Source organism: Macaca thibetana, chromosome 18 (genome assembly GCF_024542745.1).
Source record: "Macaca thibetana thibetana isolate TM-01 chromosome 18, ASM2454274v1, whole genome shotgun sequence".
NCBI lineage: Eukaryota > Metazoa > Chordata > Mammalia > Primates > Cercopithecidae > Macaca > Macaca thibetana.
This window is the reverse complement of record NC_065595.1, coordinates 27196729-27218115: the sequence shown is the minus strand read 5'-3', so window position 1 is coordinate 27218115 and position 21387 is coordinate 27196729. Positions and strand designations below refer to the sequence as shown.

The 21387-nt window shown below is 35.7% G+C and overlaps 1 protein-coding gene across 5 annotated transcripts in view; it reads left to right on the top strand.

Annotated features, from left to right (window-relative positions):
* Positions 1-21387, top strand: part of DCC (DCC netrin 1 receptor) — a 1219717-nt gene that overhangs the window by 994588 nt on the left and 203742 nt on the right. For all 5 annotated transcript variants that reach the window (XM_050767870.1, XM_050767872.1, XM_050767869.1 and 2 more), the window contains exons 14-15: positions 2331-2441; positions 19667-19861. In XM_050767870.1, coding sequence (XP_050623827.1) covers positions 2331-2441; positions 19667-19861 — 306 coding nt within the window. The remainder of the gene's footprint in view (positions 1-2330; positions 2442-19666; positions 19862-21387) is intronic.

The following is a 21387-nucleotide window of genomic DNA, read 5'->3' as shown; positions in this document are numbered from 1 at the left end:
GAAGAAAAGAAGGAAGGAAGGAAGAAAGAAGCAGGGTTTGCAATCCTTGTCTCTGATAAACAAACTTTAAACCAACAAAAATCTAAACTGCTTTCTAATGATAACTTCAAGTTGTTAGCAGACTTTGTTTTACTTAAAACAGGTATATCAGTCAGGTTTCTACCAGAGAAAGAAAGAGCCAGCAGGAAATACATACTAAGAAAAGTATTGCAAGGAATTGGTTTAAGTGGTTATGATGGCTGGCCAGGCAATTCCAAAATCCACTGGGCAGGCCATTAAGGGGCAAGCTGGAGCTCTCAAGCTAAGTCCACAGTCATGGCAGGGCAGAATTTCTGCCTCACGGCAGCCTCAGTTCTGCACTTAAGGCCTTTTATCTGATCGAATCTGGGCCATCCAAATAGACTATGGCAATATCTCTTACTTAAAGTTGACGGAATATGGACTTTAGTCCCATCTATAATATACCTTCACAGCAATACCTCAGTTGGTGTTGGATTGAATAACTGGGTGCTGTAGCCTAGCTAAGTTGATACATATAACTGACCATCACAAAGCGTATTTCAAATCAATCACTTGAGACAGTATTGACATGATTGCTTATTCATTTTAAATAAAAGTGAAGTTAAACTTCCACATAGCATGAGTACATTTTTGATGGATTAGAACTTTATTTTAAACAAGAGCATTATGAAAGTCATAAGCTGTTATGAGTAGGTAACCATTTCTTCTCAAGGTTCTCTCCCTATTAATTTTTTAATTTCCCGGAAAATCTCTGTAATCCCACTGCCTCAGTAATCAACAACAGTGCCTATGAAATGATGAAAAAAATGAACAAAATTAGATCAATACCATGTTAACAAATCAAAGCGAGCATGAACCTACCTAAGGAATGACAAAGGCCTTATGTTTGAAGCATCTCTTTGCCATCTTGTTGATGTGGTTGAAATGCTGTGTATTAACCTAATATTTTCTCTATGTTAGTGTTTTTGTACCCAATCAGTTTTAGTAGATTTTTTCAAGTGTTGTTTTGTGTGTGCATCTTCCCTGCTTCAGGTACTATTGTGGACCCTATGAATATACAATTAAAACCTGAATAATATTAATAACAAAACAAGAACACATTCAATGACAGTCTCAATATATGTCTTCATGGAGCTTCCAAACTATTTTATAAAATTAGAAGCTTCTTTAGAGGACAGAAATTTGTGTTATAAATATCATTATGTGGGTGAATTTATCAAATGGTCTAATAGTACTATTTATTAAAGGCAACTGTTCATTCCTTGCAATAACTGATCCTTTCTAACCATCATTTAAAATATCATCTCCTATTAATAGTAAGTTTGAATTCTCCTTACCACTAAGTACTCATCTTCCTATGCAAAAAATTTTCAAATATGTAATTTTGTACAAGAGCATAATTTCTTTTATTATGCATTTTTTTCTTGGCACCAAATATTTGCACTATTTCAGATGAATGGGGGATAATGGTTACATTTTTATCTTTATCAGGGTTGTTTAATTCCTTGAGGTTTAAGGACTTGATCATTTAGTCTGAGTCTCAAAAATATCACATGGTTTTTTCACAAATATCATTTGTTTTACAATAATTTATCATGTTAATGAGCTACTTTGAGCTTTTGGTAAGAGGAAAGTCACTTACATCAAAAATTTTCATATATCAGATGAATGATCCGTGTGGCCTCTCTAGTTTACCTGTGTCATCTGTGCTTTTTAAAATAAACCCTAATGTGATCATTGTGCACAATATTATGCCAAAATTATCATAGAGATTGATTTTCTATATCTCTTGTGTGGAAGCTAATGCAAAACAAAATATTCTTGAAAGATAGTTTGAAGAGACCAAAGCCCTAATATTTTCTTCTGAAGTGCATTGGCTTTGGATTCTTGATTTTTGGCCTAAAGAAAACATAACCACAGACCATGAATGAATGATGGAGACATAAATTTTTAGATTGACTGTTCTTGATTTATAGACATGGCTCTTCCAAAGAGTAAGGAAAAATGATCCATGCAATTTTTGATTATTTCTTCATCATTTCTACTTTATATTCTGCATCTGCCCCTAGGCTATTTACATGGACATATTTTTATAAAATGGAAAAAACTCATAAGAATTATAAAAATTAATTTTATTTCTTGCTATGATATTTCTACCCTTTTAGTCAAAATAATCATTACCACAATAGTCACAAACAATGTAAAGCATGTCCACTATTGTTACAATTTTGCTGAAGCTTTTTGAAACCCACGTAGGAATACTTGGTGCATAGTAACTTTCTTCCCCACTGTGGAAAATTCTTTCATAGGACTGGAGAAAGGAAGTCAGTACAGTTTCCAGGTGTCAGCAATGACAGTCAATGGCACTGGACCACCTTCCAACTGGTATACTGCGGAGACCCCAGAGAATGATCTGGATGGTAAGACTTTTTCCCAGTTACTATCACTCTGATTATCTTCTTGTTACCTCAGCTTCAAAAAGTGTCTTAAAAAAGGAATGAACTCTAATTTTGGTGACATTCATTCTTATTATATGTTCATATTCTAAACACAACAGGGAAACATTAGTGAATACATAGTCTTCAACAATGCCACGTAACTAATGCTAGCCCATGAATGATGTAGCATTGATTATGCAATAATCATGGTCCTCATAACAAGTTATTTGTTTTCAAGATCATCTGAAATAAGGTATTTTCTTCTTATTTTATTTTGAATAATCGGCCTTAACCATTTCGTCCACAAGAATTAGTGTAATGTATCATAGTAATCATGAACTATAACTATATAATATAGCTTCTCTTGCCTTTTTATGAGGCTTTTGAAAAACATCTATATGTATTTTTTTACTTGCTTATGATATTATTATTACCTTTTCTTGATATAAAAAACAACCTAATTTATTTGCTTAGCTGATAGTTGTCCTGAAACATTCATCAGTAGGATATTAGGATTCATATAAGATTAATATATTAATAAATTAAATATAAGCAAACTCCTGAAAATCAGCAAACGAGAAATTGCTCTGGAAATAAAAACATCATGACTAAATTTTTAAAATAAAATTTAAGAGGAAAGGGTAATGAAGTGACAGAATAAAACATTAAATAATAAAACAAATATATAGAATTAGAGTTAAAAATTTAAAAAGTAAGAATTCATAAAAATGAGAGGTCCTTGGAAAGAAGTGAGATATGATAAGTATTCCTAAAGCTAGATAATCAAAACTAGTGTCAATTAAAGGTAGATATAAAGATAAACTCATATGTATTGAAAATGTGACAGTACAAGATAATTGCCTATTATAGCTAACATTGAAATTCTCTTATTCCTTAACTGATACATCTGAAATTATTGCAGTAAAAATTGAGAGTAAAAACTCTATATTACCTTATTTTCCCTTACATTTTTAATCTCTCTTTCCATGTCTTCCTCACTTTCATTCTTTTCCTAGTTCTTTTATTACTCTCTCATGTCTTCCTTCCTCTTTCTAGAACTCCTCCATCTCATTCTCTTTCTCCTTCATCTTTCTCTTTTTCTCTTTTTGAATTCCTCACCATCATTCATGATTTTTCTATAGCCACAGATTTGATTTTACTAAATAATTATGGTAGCATTAAACAATCAATAGTTGATATTTCCATAATAATATTAATCTCTGCCATGTGACTATATATTAATTCAATGAATATTTATAGAAATCTTACTAAGCATCAGGCACTGTGCTGAGCTTTGATAAATAATAAATAAGAAACACTTGGTTCTTTTCTCATGGAGCTTGGAGTATAGCAAAGATAGATAGACAGTTTAGGTGAAGTATAGGAAGTTGCCATTGTTATAGTTAAAACCTGATTGGGTACTTGAAAACTGTAGTTCAACTTAGGATGGAGGGATGGATGGATGGATGGATGGATGGATGGATGGATGGATGGATGGACCGGCAGGCAAACAGGATGGATGGACCGGCAGGCAAACAGACAGACTTGCATTTATATTGAGAACTGAAGGATGAATAAGAATTAGGTATGCAAAAAATACATTGGCAGTTGAGGGGAAGGAATAGAGAGTAAGGTAAATGTGGTTTTTGAAGTCAAGACAATGATGCTGTTTGGGGACTGAAAAAGGCCATCAAGAATGAAACACAGAGATGGCATATGATGAAGTTTGTAATATAAGCGGGTTCTAAATATGACAAGACAAAGTTAAGAATGTTAAACATTGTCTAAATGTCATTAAGGCAATAACTTTGTTTTAGGCAAGTCATCAAAGGTTGATTTAAAAAATAGTGACTTAATTAGAATTGCATTTTGTAGAGATTACTCTGGCTGAAGCATGCACACACAAAAAATGTATTCTAAGTAGGCAAACACAGGCAGTGACTTTAAGAAAACCCCAGAGGTAATATAGGAGTTTACAAAAAAGTAACTTGGGGCTTAGAGATACTATTTAACTTGTCTTAGGTTATATAATTGAAAAGTTGTGGGACTACCAAAAGTCACATTTCACAGAGTTCATACCCATTGCTGATAGCTTAGAAAACTTTCATTCATGTATTTATTCAGCATACATCTCTTATTAAAGATCTATATATGCCAGATATTACATTAGGTACTAGAGATTAAACAATAAAGTCCCTACACCCAAGGAGTATAAGTTTTATTCAGATGGAGGTAGAGAGTGATAGGTGCTCTGAAGAAAAAGCAGCATGGTAGAGGGGATAGCAAGGATTAGAAAGTACTGATTTATATAAGGAGCTGAGAAAATCTCTCTGTTTAGATAAAATATGAACCCAGACTTTAAGGAAGTGAAGGGGAAGCCATGTGAATAGGTCAGACTAGAGCCCTCCAGGTAGAAGAAAAAGCAAGAACGGTCATCCTGAATAGAGCCTAATTGGTGACTGGCATCCTTCTTGCCATATATATCTCAAAGTCATGAGGTTGTAATTTGTCTTATGTAAAAAATAAAAGGGTGGCCACAATAAACTATGTAAATAGTTACTTTTTTCTATTCTAACTTATTTACCTGGTAATTACTTTTTAAATTTTATAGATTTATGTTTCATCCTTTCATCTACCCTTATGAAGTATACATTATTAGCCTTACATTATAGGTGAGTAACTTAAGCTATGAAAGTTTAACTAACTTAATCAAGTAGTCAGCTAGCAACTGTGGAGCTCAAAACTAGGTTTTGAGGCCAAAACAGGCAGATCACTTGAGGTCAGGAGTTCGAGACCAGCCTGGCCAACATAGTGAAACCCTGTCTCTACTAACAATACAAAAATTAGCTGGGTGTGGAGGTGCACACCTGTAATCCCTGCTACTCAGGAGGCTGAGGCAGGAGAATTGCTTCAACCTGGGAGGCGGAGGTAGCAGTGAGCCGAGATTGTGCACTGCACTCCGGCCTGGGAGACAGAGCCAGCAAGACTCCACCTCAAAATAAAACAAAACAAAACAAAACAAAACAAAAAAACAGGTGTTGTGCATTGAGGTCCAGTGTAGGGGATCAAAGAAAAGCCTCCACTAATCCCATAGAAATGACCTGATGACCATAAACACAGTGATTCAAGGCAAACAAACGATTCTAAGAAGTGAGATCATATCATTTACCCAAACCTAAGGGGTGTATCTTTTACTGGAAGGAGAGAAAATTAATGAAGCAGAGGTGCTAAAGGTCTTACAAAATATCCAGAATGAAACGGACTCTCTACTTGACTTATGTGCTCTTTTTCCTGACTCTGAATGAGTCACAACTTAAATAGAACCAAAATATAAAATCACCACTTATTGGAAGACACAAAATTTTCATTTAACTCCATGTTTTTCATATCAATGCAGTCTAACTATAATCCAGTTTATGCATCTATTTCAATCAAGAGTCTCTATGGCATGCTCATGAGAGTCTTAATAAATGCTTTTAATTGGATTTGTTTGAACTTTTCTACATGCAGCATTCCTTCTCTTTCTTTGGGTATGGATGTAGTTATTATGAAATATAGTTTAAGAATCTACAGTGTGCTGAATCATGGGGAGTACAAACATGAAAACATCAAGAACAGCTCAATTGAGACCCAGACAGATAATGGCTGCACTGATTAGAAAAGATTTCATGAAAACACATAGAACTTGAACTAGAAACTTCAGGGAAAGGGGGTTCTGTCAGCTAGGATTGTAGGGAAGTATGTGTAGGACAGCATAGAAGACATTTGAGATTGTTCACATGTAGACATAATGAAAACTAAAAGCCATTTCAGAGCACTTAACTGTGTAAATGTGTGGGAAATGTGTTTCACTTGCTGTAACAAACTGTTAGTTCCAAAGGCCTTCTCAATTTATTGATCCATGATCACTTTCAACTGTGACACTTCCTAAAAGTGATTTTGGTTTCCTTTCTTTCCTTCTGGTTTTATTCTTTTGATTGCACCATTCATATATTAAAAAGTGTAACCCTTGATAGAAATTAATATTTGAAGGAATGAACAAGATCAGTAGAGGTCACTAGTAGCTACAAAAGAAAATTGAGCCTGCTAGTTTGCTCTGTTTTAAAAAAGATTTACTTAAATGTTCATCTCATTTTAATGTATTTGTGTAAATGTTTAAATCATAAAATAAGATACAAATGACTTGCACCAAAAGTTTCTTGGGTGATGTTGGAAAGCTTTGAGTTCTAAATTTTGAGTCCTAAAGCTTTGAGTTCTAAATTTTGAGTCCTGACGCTCTGTAATCATAAATTTCCATATAGAATTGCTTTGATCTCCCAAAAATTAAGGATAAGGAGAAAAAGCAATCATTTTAAACCACATAAAATGGGAGGATTTCTTTGCTATAGCTGAAGATATCTGTGTTGGAAGGTAACTGCATCATTAGGCCTCTCTGGATGCATTATGTTGTATAACTTACCCCCCCCCCCCCCCCCCCCCCCCCCCCCCCCCCCCCCCCCCCCCCCCCCCCCCGCGTCAGAGCCTGGTGGTGATCCCCAAGAGAATGATCTACTCATTACTCCATAACTCTGAGCCCTGAGAGTCAGCTAAACAGAAACAGTGCTATTTGCAGATTGTTAAAGGAAACCCCTGCCTCCTGTGACTTCTGTAGTTCCTCTTGCCTTCCCAACTTGGCTTAAGGAGTGTGAAGATAACTGTAACTCAGAGAAATACCCTAATTCCTCATGGATTGTCCTTTTAATTAGATGTTTTGTTAAAGCAACTATAAAACCAAACCACATTGTTCAGGTTTCCCTGGAAAGCACATTGCTATTATTGACAGCTGGGAAGTTTTAAAATATTTATTTTGTACCTCAAAATTTCAGCTTAAAAAAAAAAAAAAAAAAAACCAAGATCATTAGAATTCCCCAGGGTTTTCATGTAAATGTCTTGCATAAAGAAATGAGAAAGTTTGTGATAGAGTTCAACAAAATATCCTTCAAGAAACTAAGCTTGGAAATCTGTTTATGCTTTTTTTTTTTTTTTTTGGAGTGAACAGGTGGAAATTGCTATACACTATAAATAATCATGTAATTTAAAATCAAATCTCTACCCTGAAGTGGAGGAGTTTAGCTATCAAAAGTCAGCAGTGCAGACTTAAGAAAGTGTAATGGTGATGCAGCAAAAAAATGTGAACCTAGGACCTGGCCCTAATTTCTTGCCCCCAGGAAATAGGTAATTAGCCTTATTAACCCAAACTGGTAATAAATGGGTTCACTGCAAATTCATTTCATTTAAGAATTAGGGTAAGGAGTGTAGTTTACACCAGTGAGCAAAAGAATGTGTTCTTCTGGTGATTTCACTTGATGTTAGTATGGGATTTGGTGTGCACAGAGGAGTGAAGGTGGCATGTCATAGAATAGATTTTCTTTCTTGTACTTTGATGGGGACCATTTATGATATTCCATGTTGCTAATTGACAGATAGCCTTGGGGAATTTGATGGACCAGTGGTACAGTAGCTATTCCACTGTGAAATTTAAGACTCAGCCCCTTATTATCATTCAAGTGAATTTCATCTTACACGTAAGAAGCATAGAAGGCAAAGCCAAAACTGATTTTTAAAAGCAATATAGTATCTGTTTCAGTTCCTGGGCAAGTGGTTTTTCAGAATCTCAAAGTTCCACTGTACAAAGGATGGCACAGGTTGTTTTGACTTAGATAAATGTTCAAAGAAATTGCAAGTCTTTTACTTGGTTATAACAAACTTTATTGTGCCCATGGAATGTCTGATCTTCTATGGCTTGCTTGACTTTTTTCTAACTACCATGTAAAGGATCAGGTGGGTTTTGGAGTCTTAATGACTAGGTTTGGATCCAGCTCCACTTACCGTATATTCTTGGGCAAATAACTTTCCTATGCCCTGGTTTTTCTCATGTGTAAAGAGGGCATAACAGCAGTATCCATCACAGTGGTTTTTGTGAGAATTAACTATGATAATGGCAACAAAGTGCTCAACGGTGTGTTGTTCTTTCTGATTTTTCTGGTTTTGATAAATAAGTAGATCTCAGACTTTGACTGCAGTTTGTTGTTGTTTTTGTTCTTCTTCTTGTTGTTGTTTTAGACAGAATCTGGGTCTGTCGCCTAGGCTGAAGAGCAATGGCATGATCTCAGCTCACTGCAGCTTCCACCCCTCGGGTTCAAGTGATTCTCCTGCCTCAGCCTCCCGAGTAGCTGTGATTATAGGCGTCCACCACCACACCTGGCTAGTTTTTGTATTTTCAGTAGAGACAGGGTTTCACCATGTTGGCCAGGCTGGTCTTGAACTCCTGACTTCAGGTGATCTGCCTGCCTTGGTGCACTCCCAAAATGCTGAGATTACAGGCATGGCCACCGCACCTGGCCATGACTGCAGTTCTTTCTGACGGTAATATGAAATACTCAGACCATTGATCTTATGAAACTTCTCCTTGTTCATGATGATAAAGCCTTGCTGTCTACATTTAGGGAACAAATGTATCCATTTATGTTACAAAAGGAGAGTGTATGTTCAGTACATCTTAAAAACTCATCATCTAATTAAGGTATAATTTAATGGGGCATCAAATAATTATAACAATAGATTGAGGAGGGCGTTTTATGGAATTACGCAGTTTTTAAAAAACGTATTATAGGAATATAAGCAATCTTTCAAAATTGTATTGTTTTTACAAAAAACTAAAAACAAACATTATGCTAAATGGTAAACTACTAAACACATTTGTTTTACAATCCAAACAAGCTTAAAAACTTCCTATGATTTCTGTTATTCAAGAAGATAGAGGTTTTGGCAAGAAAAACAAACTTTAAAATTCATAATATTTTATTACAAGAGGAAAGAAATCTTATAAATGGTGTTATCACATATTTAAAAATTGCAAGAAGCTGCACTAAAAACCTATTAGAACCAATAAGAGAATTTAATAAAGTTATATGTTTCAAAAGCATAGCTTTTCTTTTTAGTAGCAATAATTAGTTTAAACATTGAAAAGAAATGCATTTATAAAACCACCTAAAATATAATATCTAGGACTAAGTTTAACAAGATGTAAACAAATGTGTATCATAAAAGATATAACATTTTACTGAAAACTATAAAACAAGACATGAGTAAATAGCAAGTTACATATGTTCCTGGATGAAAAATCTGATCATTATTACATTAGTTATTTCCAAATCAATGATTAATTTTAGACAATTCTAATCAGAGTAAATTTTAAATGATTAAAGATTTTCTGGGGTGAAAAAAGAAATTTATATGGAAGAATAAATATAAAAGAATCCCAAGAAATTTTGGAAAAGGATAATAAATACTAGCAGTTACTATAAAGCCTGATTTAAAATCAGTATAGTACTATCTGACATTGGAATGGACAGATCAGTGTAACAGAACATAGAAACAGCACCTATCTGGGTATATTTGAGGAATAAATATAAAAATAAAGCCACTTCTCAAGCAGCAGATTAGTTACTAAATAGTGTGAAACTATTGCCAGTACTTTTAGTAGAACAGAAAATGTTTTTTCTTCTCTTACATCAAACTGGTTGACAGTGGTTGATTCTGGTGATGGAACTGAAGGCAAAGGAGGGTGAAGTCATCACATCTTATGTAATTCAAAAATAAAAGGCCACAGGTGGCTGTAAGGATTTTGTCATCATTTTTTCTTCAGGTATTTTTAAATATAACAAACGTGGGTTACTCAAACACAAGTCTTTTTATACAATTGGAGGTTTTGAGCTGATCTTTCATTATCATTTCCCTTAAGACTGATTGTATTCTTCACTTTGTGACTAGTACCAGTAATCACTTGTCATCCAAGCCAAAAGTCTCCCTATCACCCTCAACTCCATTTCACTCCCTGTCAATATCCATTCAATCACCAAGATCTGTAATTTCTACCTTCGTAATAGATTTGGAATCCATCCTCCCTTCTCCACACCCACCACCACACTTTATGTCAGGCTCACATCATTTGTCACCTGAAAGTAGCCTCAGGTTTGCTATTTTCTGGACACCTGTTTGCTCTCCCTCCTCTCTAGACCCCATAGTGTTGTCAGAGTGATTTTTTCAGAACCAGATCTGATGATGTCAATTCACTGCTCAGATTCTTCTCCATGTGGTCCTTCCTTCAGCCTCAACTGTGACATCCCATCCTGCCTGCCTACCTGCACTTCCCTCCAAGTTCACTTCCTCAGCTGCATGGTGGATCAAGCTTTTGGACTTAGCGTGCTCTTTACCCAAGTATATTTTCACATGTATTTCGCACCTGCTTGTCCTTCAAAACTCACTAGATGCTTCACTTCTAGGAAGCTTTCTCTTATCTGAGTTTCACTCAGATGTCTTTTCTCTAAACACATTTGGACACTCTTCCCAATAAACTTGAAACAAAGACCATGCTTTGTCTTGAACTTCTGGATATTTCACACAGTGCCTGCTACATATTACTCAATAATAAGTGAGTGGGTGAATGTAAAATATTCATAGCTGGGTATTTGTGAGAAATGTGTAACACTTACATAGTTTGATTCTTCACTGATTTTCATCATTATGTACAAACTCTAATTTCAGATAAATGAGCCAGAAATATCTGCTGCTCTCTGTTGTATTTTTTCGTAAATGTAGAATGCATCCCTTTTTGCTTATGTACAATATGAAAATGAAAGCCCTAGTTTTCTAGAAGACAGCTTGGCATAAGATTTTAAAGTTACAGTGGTGTTTTTGTTTGTTCTGGGACAAACCAATAGGTCTGTAGTTTTGAGAGCATACAATTTGAATCCACTTTGAGGAAAACGAGCCTAAAGATTTCATTTAGCAAGGACTAAGATCTCTGTCTCCCCATACAGAATAAGTTTTATGGTTTGAGTGGCCATGGAGATTATTCAGTGTAAGGTAGCTGATCAAATGCCTCATGGTAGAATATTACAAAGTTCTAGTGACGTTTTGTGATAGTTGAAGCTGGTATCCTTAAACTCTAAAGTGAGAGAACAGTTCCCAGATATGGAAGGGCTTGTGTCTGCAGCTGCTCCTTGAAAGCCACATTAAGAGTATTTGCTCTAAGAGTCAGGATTACTCTCACTATTTCAAGAAGTCAGCAGTTTTTAAACAAAACCAAACTTCACTATATTTTCTCTGTATTCTGTTGGACATGCCAACTTTCTACCCTATATAGGCATCTTAACTTCCTGGTGGTTGTTGCCAAATCAAGAACTTGATAGACAGAGACCATGCTTGTCTAATTGTTGGGCCAAAAAAGAGCTGACTCCTATCTGTAATCTGGAATTGGGATTCTGCAGCTTCTCTGAGCAAGAGAAAATCAGGGAAGGGAGGAATCTTGATGGTTTTTGTAGGATAAACTTTGGGCATGTCATCGAGGGTCTCTTCCCTAAAAAGTACATTACATTTTCCCCTCATTTTCCTTTTGAGTTATAATCAATGTGAGGCAAAAGCCAGTGTACAAAGGTGCAGAGAGGATGTGGATTCTGGTGAATTATTTTAGTATTTACCTTTGTTATCACTAGGAGTAAGTATGTTGATATCGAGGATTGGAGGACATAGGGGAAGAAAGATTCCCTATCCTTAGATCTGCCAGTTTAATTGGCTTAGATTTAGGAGACACATATTTTAAGAATTACAATTCATTGTTGTGGTTTTCAAGGAGTAGAGCTGTCAAAACTCCCTTTTAAGAGTGTTGTCTATGTATTCATTGACTCCTGTTAGACTTCTACATTCTTTTTCTATCGAAGCAGAAAAAATAGTAGTTAAAAATAAAACATGAAATAAGAACATTAGGTTGACACAAAACTATTAAGATGAATAGAAAATGCATATTAAAAGTAAACAAAAAGACAAAATGCGTTAAAAATTACAAAACAGTGTTGAACTGGAAGAACTTGTGGTAGTAACAAAATCTGTAGAATAGCTAAGAGTACAAACTATATGTGAAATGCTAAATGAGAAAACATTTGTTAAATTAATGAGTATGACACATGAGTAATAGGTCTCCATAAAGTTTAGTCATTATTAGGAACAAGAACAAAATCTATAGGGTTTAAAAATTTTTAATGATACAAATCAATAAGTAAATATTAGTATGAATAACTGATTTTTCCATTCATAGAGGGGAAAATGTTAATGTTCATTATTACAATTAGTAATGAGAGATTAGGGGAGGGCTTGACTGTAAAGGGGCAGCCTAAGGAAATTTTGGCGGTGATGGAATTTTTCTGTATTTTGACAGGAATGATGGATACCAAAATTTTACTCTATCAAAACCCATAGAGTCATGTACCACTAAGTAAATGTTGCTGCATATCAATTTTTAAAATAAATTAAAAATGTATATTCCCAGCCTGGGCAACACAGGGAGACCCCATTTCTACAAAAGTTTTCTTTTAAAAATTAGCCAAGTGTAGTGGTGTGTACCTGTGGTCCCAGCTACTCAGAAGACTGAGGTTGGAAGATCACTTGAGTCCTAGAGGTTAGGGCTGCAGTGAGTCAGAATTGCACCACTGCACTCCAGCCTGGGTGACAGAGTGAGAACCTGTCTCAAAAAAAAAAAAAGGAGAATATTGTCAAAATATTAGAAATAGGATGGTAAAACACTATAAAGTAGAGTTAAATGGTGAATAGAAGTGGTTTTCCACTATGATAAATAAACAAATAACCTTTAAAGTTTATAGAGGTGAGTGGCCTAAGGGAAGTGATGTCCTTTGGTGAGAACATGCCCTGTCTATAGAATTGAACACATTTATAAGTGTCAGACCTGCCTGGAAAGGCAAAGTGTGGGTATATCAATTGCCTTATATAGTTTGCTGTAAAGAAATATAGGCTGTTAAGGACTAGAACAAAACTCTAACAAAACGATCCATAAAATGCAGCATGCTAAATGGAGAACAAATATGTGAATATTTGTCAAAAGTTACAACTGCGTGACGCAACTTGGCAGTGCCATCTATAGCAGATAGTATGTGGTGGTGACTGCTTGCATTTCCAAGATCTGGCACAGACAAATCTTGCTGTCCACTAGGAGGAAAACAAAGTATCCAGTAGATGACTGGAGTGAGGTGAATGAAGGGAAAATCACAGGTGAAGAAGGTAGAGAGATAAGCGGAAAGAGAGATCATTTATGGCCTTTTAGGCCATTGTAAAGGACATGGCCTACAATGTGGTTTGGGAACACCTTGGGGGGTTTTGAGCAGAGCAATAACATGATCTTAATTGTAGTTTTGTATATATATGGTGACACTATATCTCTATTCATACACATTTATTTTAAATACCACCTATATGCTGATGGCTTCTACATCCATGTATATCTAGCTGTGACCTTTCACCAAAATTCCAGACTTATGTACCCAACTACTTCCTTGAGATAGCCACAGGTTTGACTAATAGGCATCTCACATTGAACATGACCCAAGGAGATCTCACCTATTTTTCTTCATTTCGGTTCATCAATCAACAGTTACTAAGTCAAAGACCTATGGGTTATGATTAAATATCCCTTTTCCTGCACCACTCACATCTACTCTATAGCTCTGTTAACTATACGTTACACATGTCCTGAATCTATCCACTTTATATCATCTTCACAACAGCCACCTAGACAAGTGCCAAAGCAATTTTACGGTCTCCACGTTTCATTCTATGCCTGCTCTCCAAACTTCTTTTAACCCAGAAAAATAGAGTGATCTTTCAGTAATATCAATGAGACCACACTTCACACCTTCCATCCCTGCCAGTCAAGACCATTTAAGATCTTCTCCTTCTACGTAGAGTAAAACCTAACTTTCTTACTTATCTTGACTTGCCTTGCCTACAGTAACCTGGTCTGTAAGTGACTCACTCTCTTTTTTCTCTTTTTATAATTGTTTACAATTATGGACAAATAGACATAACCTAAAATCTACCATCCTAACAATCTTTAAGTATACAGTTCAGTGGCGTTAAGCAAGTTCATGTTGTCATGCAGCCATCACCACCACCCATCTCCAGAACTCTTTTCATCTTGCAGAAGTGAAGTGCTGTACCCATTAAAAAAAATCTGCCAACGTCCCCAACCCCCAGCCTCTGGCAACCACCATTCTCTTTTCTGCATGAATTTAACTTCTCTGGGTACCTCATAAAAGGAGGTTTATGCAGTTTTTGTCATTTTTTGTGATTGGCCTATTTAATTTACCATATCGTTGCCAAGGCTCGTGCATCTTGTAGCGTGTCTCAAAAATTCAATTCTTTCCTTTTTAGAGGCCAAAGTATTCCATTATGTGTATATACCACATTTTAAAAATGCATTTATACATTGGTGGAAACTTTGGTTAGTTCCACCTTTATGCTATTGTAAATGATGCTGCTATCAACATGGATGTACAAATATTTGTTTGAGTCCCTGCTTTCAACTGCTTTTGCATTTCATACTTAGACGAGGAATTGCAGGATTATATGTTAATTCTATTTTAAATTTCTTGAGGAACCCTTATATGGTTTCTTTATAGCAGCTATGCTATTGTACATTCCTACTGGCTGACTGTCTTTTTATCTTTTTCATCCTTTCTCTTATCCTTGATGTTCCAGATGTGATGATCTTCCTCGATTTCTCTGAATATCAAACTCATCCCTGCAGTAGAGCATTTGCAATAGTTTCCTCTCCCTGCAGAGCTCACTACTCCGATGTTTGCTTGACAAGCCCTTTCAGATCATCCACCTTAGACTCAAATGGGGAGAATTTCCTGGATGAGTCAGTGATTGTCCCACCAGCATAGCACTTATCAAGATCTCACGATTGTCTTGTTCATTTATTAGGACTTATTTTTTGTCTTTCCTCTCCCAACACTATATTTTTAGTACCTAGAACTATGACTAGTATATAGGAGATACATAGTGGTTGTTGAAATGTCACAGGGATTAATATAATACATGACCTAGTGTGCCGCATGTGAACATTACACATTAGTGGAAACCTGTGTAACATGTCTATGTTAATGTTACAAAGAATACCATGTCTACATATCTGTTACAAAGAATACCATGTCTACATATGTTATATATGTTACAAAGAGTAACATGACTACATACATGTTAGAGAAAATAACATGTTCTTTAGAACCAGAGCATACCAAGAGATAATCCATAATTCAATAATATAATCAAGAGTGGCAATTGACCTAGTTTTCTTGATCATTGAGACTCTAGTAAAAATTTGAGGCCTTGTACTAGTCTGTTTTCATGCTGCTGTTAAAGACATACCCGAGACAGGGCAATTTACAGAAGCAAGAGGTTTAATGGACTCACAGCTTCATGTAGCTGGGGAGATCTCACAATCATGGCAGAAGGTGAAAGGCACATCTCACATGGTGGCAGACAAGAGAAGAGAACTTGTGCAGGGAAACTCCCCTTTATAAAACCATCAGATCTATATTCATTGTCATGATAATAGCATGGGAAAGACCCATCCCTGTGATTCAATTACCTCCCTATGGGTACCTCCCACAACACTTAGGAATTGTGAGAGCTACAATTCAAGATGAGATTTGGGTGGGAACACAACCAAACCATATCAGGCTTCATTAATTTAAACATTTCAGGCAAAATGTGCTCTTTGGTTTCAAATTAACTCAATAGCTACTCTACTACTCCTCTGTGCTTCATATGTGCAAGCAGTGTCTTAGAGATACTTGTAAAATGTTTCATGTACTTCTAAGCAGCAAATTTCAGTTGCAGACTCCAAATAAGTAATAGTCATATTATATATCTTCCACAGCAAATTTTCTAAATTAATATTTTATAGTTCATTCCAATAGTAACTACCTTCCTAATCCATAAGGTCATCTATGTTAGAGAAAACTCACTCAGGTAGCATAAAAGGAAAATTGTTATTTCTGCCTTTGTATTAAGTGAGTGGGCATAAATTGGCTATCATGGATTATGAACAATCTCCTGGCATAGTTATCATGATGATGAGGCCATATATTATGAATGGCTTGGGTCTAATACTACCTCAATAGGAACTGTCCTTTTGGTCCTGTGAGTTTAATTTGGTGATAAAGGGTCATTAAGGCTGGGCATGTAGACTCACATCTATAATTCCAACACTTTAGGCGGCCAAGGCGGGTGGATTGCTTGAGTCCAGGAATTCAAGACCAGCCTGGACAACATAGCAAAACTCCATCTCTACAAAAATATAAAAATAAAATAAATAGATAGATAAATAAAATAAATAGATAGATAAATAAATTAGCTGGGCATGGTGATGCCTGTATGTAGTCCCAGCTACTAGGGAGGTTGTGGTGGGAGGTTGACTTGAGTCAGAGGGTTAGAAGCTGCAGTGAGCTGTGATATCACCACTGCAATCCAGCCTGGGAGACAGGAGAAGATCCTGTCTCTGTCTCTCACACACACAAACCTAATTAGTATTTAGATGAAGAGGCAACATATCTTCTTATGTACTAACTTTTTTTCTAATATTAAAAATTATTTTGAGGCTTGCCTCTAGGATTGAAACATTTTCATACAGTGAAGGATAAAGGGGAGTCTTACATTTTAAAAGCTCCTCTTTTTCAAGAGCCAGTTGGTGTATGCATTACAATGATATGTTTAAAGCGCCGATGAATAAAATTCTGTAGTTACTAACTTTACCAATTTGCAAGAGAACTATTCGTTGGTTTTCAGAAATATGGATAGTTACTGTTCTGAAAACATTTTAACAGTTTAAACGGTTTTCCCTTTTATTCTAAAAGATGTTAAATATTGTCATTCAAATCATTATGATTTCATATTGCTTTTAAAAAGTCATAAATGCAGAAGATCTAGTTTATTTTCTTAGTGTATGATTAGGCAGATTATCTTGTTGTTTTAAAAGTCAGTGCAAAAACTTCAAATGTGCTAAACAGCACTGACTGAGAGTCCATTACATTTCAAGGGCACTGGTGAGACTGTGGCAATAGGGTTGAAAAGTATTAATCCATCCTTTTCATCTCTTTTATTACTTTTACTTAGAGTTTATATTAGGAAATACTTCACAAACATCGTGTTTCTGCCGTTAAGGCGTATATCCACATTTGAGACATAATTTTTTATGATGTCTTTGCATATTATATCATAGGCTTTTTTAGGGCAGACAAATAATAGCTTCGCTTTTTGCTCACAAAGGGCCATCTTTGGGGAAAAAGCATCTTTAGAAAATTCTGTCGATGTGGCAACTTTAGAATCTTTTGAAAAGCTTTAGAATCTTTTGAAAATGGTACCTATTTTGAAAACTTTAATAAGAACATGCTTCCATCTATCACTTAAGCTGGAAGTGGGAATGCTGCATATGAATAAGAGTGGTGGGGACTGTGCCAGTTTTGGGTACTACATTGAGGAAAAAAAGTAATATTACCTCTAGTCATCAGATTTCCTTGCATAATTTGGCATATGTTACCTTCAGAGATTTTCTAAATCACTGGACACAGACATTTCTGGAACATAAATAATGAACAGAATCACTTGAATAAAATTCAAATCACTGATGTTTTTGAGTACTTATTAATTGCCAAGAAGTGTGTTAAGCACTTATTGAAGTTTGGATGGGCATATTCTTTCTTACATATCTTTGCATAATACTTCCCTGATTTTCAAAGAAGAGGCTACATGTGCTTGTATTTAGCCAATCAAAATATTTATCATAATCTATTGTAACTGCCTTTTTACTTGCCTATTTCTCATTAGTCTATAAACTCTAATAGTCCAGGTTTTGTGTCTGCCATATTTGTTCTTCCTATATCCTGAACATTATAGGTACCGAGGCTCAAATCTCAAACATAATAGGTGTTGTATAAATATTTGTTAATTGGCTGGGTGTGATGGCTCAAGCCTGTAATCCCAGCACTTTGGGAGGCTGAGGCAGGTGGATCATGAGGTCAGAAGTTCAAGATAATCCTGCCCAAGATGATGAAACCCCATCTCTACCAAAAATACAAAAATTAGCCAAGTGTGGTGGCAGGCACCTGTAATTTCAGCTACGCAGCAGGCTGAGGCAGATAATTGCTTGAACCCAGGAGGCAGAGGTTGCAGTGAGCCGTGACCATGTCACTGCTCTCCAACCTGGGTGACAGAGTGAGTCTCTGTCTCAATAAATAAATAAATATAAATTGAATAATGATTGGTGTCCAGAAAAAAAAATATTTTTTTAGGACTAGGAAACAGGGAAGAATGGCAACATAAAAATCAGAACAATTTATTATTAAAACTTACTAATTTTCAACACACAATTCCTTTAAAAGAAAATGCATGTCGGGGTGGCATGCACATTCTCTTTTTAATATCTAGCAATATTTGAGAATTTATTTGCTACTCATAATGAGTATGATTGTACGAATTATCTCATTAAATCTTCTCAACACCATATCTTCATTCTACAGTTTAGGGAACTGAGGCTTAAAGAGGATAAATAATATCTCAAAATCTCACAGACAGTTAGCATATAGTACAAGTTTGAACTCTGCTCTTTCTTACTTCCAGAGCTCAGGCTTTGAGTCAATCAATATTTGGAATGCCAACTTAATCAGAAGGGAAACTCAGAGAAGTGAAATATTTTCATGAGGACACAGAGCTAGTAAACGACAGAACGTGGCATTACTTTTCACAGGTCCAAAGGTTGTGAGACGTTAATCCAGGCCACTTTCTTCTTTCTTTTAATAATAAATGCATTTTTCACTGATTTAATAAACCATGAATCAAGTACAATCCTAATCATGCTGGACAGATCATGGCCCTTAACTGTTTCTCCTGACAATTACATAAGAAAGACTGGTTAATTTGTTTTTGTTTTTAGTTAAATCGGAGTAAATAATCATTGGATAAGACAGCATTGACGTTTTATTCTCCATTCTATTATTCTTACATCTGCCTTGGTTTTTACCCTTCATTAATGATACCTAAGAAGAAACATGTAAAAAGAAAAAAGCCCAAATAAGACACTCTTTGAATAAAGATGCATTGATGCTACCTACCATGGCCATGGAAAGAACTTGGTATTCTTGTGTGCTTAAGAAATTTTGTGACAGTGAAATCCAACGTAGAAAATGTATCACATGCTGAAATAAAGAGTGACTTGGGCAATAGGTGATGCATTATTTGTCTTGCTTAAATGCTGTTCTGCCATGCTACATTTTCTGTTATGAGACATGCTGATGATGCCTCTTTTTGAATGCTAGAATCTCAAGTTCCTGATCAACCAAGCTCTCTCCATGTGAGGCCCCAGACCAACTGCATCATCATGAGTTGGACTCCTCCCTTGAACCCAAACATCGTGGTGCGAGGTTATATTATCGGCTATGGCGTTGGGAGCCCTTACGCTGAGACAGTGCGTGTGGACAGCAAGCAGCGATATTATTCCATTGAGAGGTTAGGTGAGTATCTGCGATTTGTTTATTCTATTAAGGGGAATTAATGATTTATTTTAAATAATTTTATTTCTTGGAAAACTGTTCCATGGGATTGTGGTTTCAACTTACAGCATGTGTTAACTCTGAAAGCAGCTCTCTATCAACACACACACACACACACACACACACACACACACACACACACAGACGCACACATACACATTTCTTCTTTGAATTTGGAATTTCAGGAATTAGATCAAGAGAGATCTGTAATGGGAGTTGCTCTGGTGTGTGCCCTTGCTTATGGGTTATAGGATACAAAAAGTGCATTGGGCCATTTTTCTTTTTCCAGTGGTCAATGGAAACTTCTGATCCTAATAATTTCTGTAAAAAGAAAGTCAACACATTTTTCATCTTTGTTCTCACTGGGAAAATGTTCTGTTAATTTTTCTTTAACCTTGAATTATCTAGTCATAGCGCCTTCTTTTCCCTTAACATTCACAAATATGAATGTTAAAGACTATGTCATTATGACTGCAAAAGAAGATGAAAGAAGGAATTTTCAGTCATGACAATACATCAGAATGATCAAACTCCATCCTGCATGTTTCCCTGCCTCTACCGATCTAGGTTTTCTTATTGTGCTCAACTCAACCTCATTTTTTACTGAATACAATGCTTCAGTTGTGATATTCTGAATTCATTGAAAACTTGTTCATTGAGAGAGGTCTAATGTGTGTAAAAGTGTTCGTATTCATTTTAGATCTGATTTCCCATAGTGCTGTAGGAGGTTATATTATTAACACAGAGAAATAAAGTAAATATGATGTATCAGGATGCCAGTAAGTTAAATAATTTTCATAAAGCAAAATGTAAGTTGATTCTACCTGTTGATTTCATACCATATTATATGACCCCACTGGAAATGCAGCTTGATTGGGCAGGCAAGGTGTAGGGGGTGGGAGGATTTGCAATGTCTCTCACAAACAGAACATTTGTGATGAGAAGCCTGATTTGAATTTGAATAACTAAAATGCAGTAGCAAGAAAAGATTTTCTCAATAAAGGAGGAAAATTACACTGACCCATTCTCTCTATAATTGCTTCAAACACTAATAAGAGAAACACCTACTGAAAATCTCCATAATTTTGGTTAGCTTGGCATTTAGAAATAATATTCTTTCCATCAGTTCCTGAGTTTGAATGTAAAGGCAATCACAAAACTCATATTTATGGCTGTCAAACCTATGTCAGGGGACTCCCACTTATCCATTATTCAGCATCCACCATGTTTGACAGTTCATCTTGATGCCACTCACCAGACAGAAGGAGGGAGGTCAGGAGGGAAGTCAGGACTCAGAGCAAGTCAGGAGGGAAACTGCATTGTTGACCCTATCCTTTAGATAATGATTATCTTTGTTACCAAAAAAACATTCCAAAGGTCTCCAAATTTAGTCAAGTTTAGGTGTTTGGGAGATTAACATTGGCAAATCTCCCCAAATGCTTAACAAGAAAAACAGAAAAAGTCTCTGGAAAATCTATTCTAAAGAG